The 1,728-nt window shown below is 59.3% G+C and overlaps 1 protein-coding gene across 1 annotated transcript in view; it reads right to left on the bottom strand.

Annotated features, from left to right (window-relative positions):
* Positions 1–1,728, bottom strand: part of LOC104081591 (netrin receptor UNC5B-like) — a gene marked incomplete at its 5' end in the record, with an annotated part of 5,624 nt that overhangs the window by 3,738 nt on the left and 158 nt on the right. The window contains 2 exon segments of the mRNA XM_009584399.1: positions 3–248; positions 683–877. Of these exon segments, the coding sequence (XP_009582694.1) occupies positions 3–248; positions 683–877 (441 nt within the window).

The following is a 1,728-nucleotide window of genomic DNA, read 5'->3' as shown; positions in this document are numbered from 1 at the left end:
CCCCGGGTAGGTGCCGGTGGGGGGGACCCCCCCGAGCAGGTCCGCCCCGTCGTGGAGCCCCGGCGAGGAGGAGGTGGTGGAGGAGTTGTACACCTTGATCTTGAGGTTGGGGAGGGGGTCGAGCAGGGGGGAGTTGGTCATGGGGATCTTGTCGGAGGAGTCCTGCAGGGCGTACATGGGGCCACGGTACACCCCCGCGCTGGCCGTCAGGTCCGGCTGCATGGAGGGGTGCAGCAGCTGAGGGTTGTCTGCGGGAGGAGGAAACACGGGTCGCGTGAAGACGGCAGCGGAAACAAGGGGACGTAAAAGCACTGCTTGACTGGAAGAGATGCCTGTGAAAAGCCCTCCTCGCCCGGCGAGGGACGGAGGGTGCGCAGGAGGCACAACCGGTACAGCGCTGGGCCACATCCACCTGCCCTCCCCCAGGCACTTGGAAGGGAACGGCTCAGCATCACGACAAAGCGAGGAGCAGCATCCTACGGCAAACCCCCACCGCATCTGCTGACTCCCGCCATCAACGCCTGACCGCCTCCATGGAGCTCTCGGCTTTCAAAAATCAGCGTATTCCCCTAGAAAATTGGGGCTGGGGGTTCGCCACGGACCCGTCCCCTATTTGTTTCTGTGATTTGCAGCCAGACTCTCCGAGCCAGTGAGCAGGACCTGCGTGGGCGATAGCTCTTACCATGCCGGGAGGTCTTGAAGTTGACTGGGTGGAAGCCTCCGGTCAGAGCGGCTGATGAATCTGTGATGTCCGTGTCGAAATCCCGGCATCTCCTCCGGTACACCACCACCCCCGCAGCCATGAGGATTACGATGGAGACGAAAATGGCCACCACCAGCCCGGCGTACAGGGCCACGTCACCTGTGGCCTCCAGCACTGGGAGGGATTAAAGAAAATGGAGGTGAAAAAAGGAGCACCAGAAATGCACATCAAGACCCACCGGTGCTCCCCAAGCCCACCACTGCGTCGGGACATAGGCACGAAGGGGAAGACGTCTACTGGGCCTGCTGGAAAGGCAGTGGCAGGAGGATGGAGGGTGTTTTCTAAGAGCAGTCTAGAAGTCAGAGTAATGCCAGAGAATGAGATGGGGGTGAACCCCTCAAACCTTCGGAGGGCACCTTGCCACGGCTCGTGCAAACTTTACCTGAGCACCAAGAATCCCAGAAACGTTAGGTTTATATAGCTCAGATTCACGAAGCTATCAACCCTCGCATCCTAACAGAGACAACCCTGAGGAGTAAACGTAACGCCTACCCACGCATCTCACATATATGTACCTGAGCTATGCATCCACCCGGGAAGATGGGAGTGTCACCGTATCCATACGGACACCCCTCAGCTTCCCCATCTTGCCTTCCCCTTCCGCAAGGCTCTCCACCTTTAAACACCTGGTATGGCTTGGATATATTTGCCCAGACAGGAGAGGGGTGAAGAGGGAAGACATGGGAAAGCCTCCAGCCGCAGGAGCTGAGCACGCTCAGCCCATCCTTCCCTCCTTCCTCCCTCCACGCTCGCTCGCATCTCTTGGTTTCCGTGGTGCTTGAGTGAAGCCCTGTGCTGAGCCCGGCCATCTCAACCGCGTTAGGACTATGCCACCTCTGGCAGGCGTCACCTCGTCCCCCCAGTCCCCCAATCTGGATGCCGGGGAGGGGAGCGAGGGTGCAAAAGCGGGTCGTATTTATAGCTTCAAGCAGAGGACGTGATTTAATGTGCAGAGGAGTTTTGGG

Source organism: Fulmarus glacialis, unplaced genomic scaffold, assembly GCF_000690835.1.
Source record: "Fulmarus glacialis isolate BGI_N327 unplaced genomic scaffold, ASM69083v1 scaffold43648, whole genome shotgun sequence".
Taxonomy (NCBI): Eukaryota; Metazoa; Chordata; class Aves; order Procellariiformes; family Procellariidae; genus Fulmarus; species Fulmarus glacialis.
Note: the sequence above shows the minus strand (reverse complement) of the source record. Positions and strands in the feature narration are given on the sequence as shown.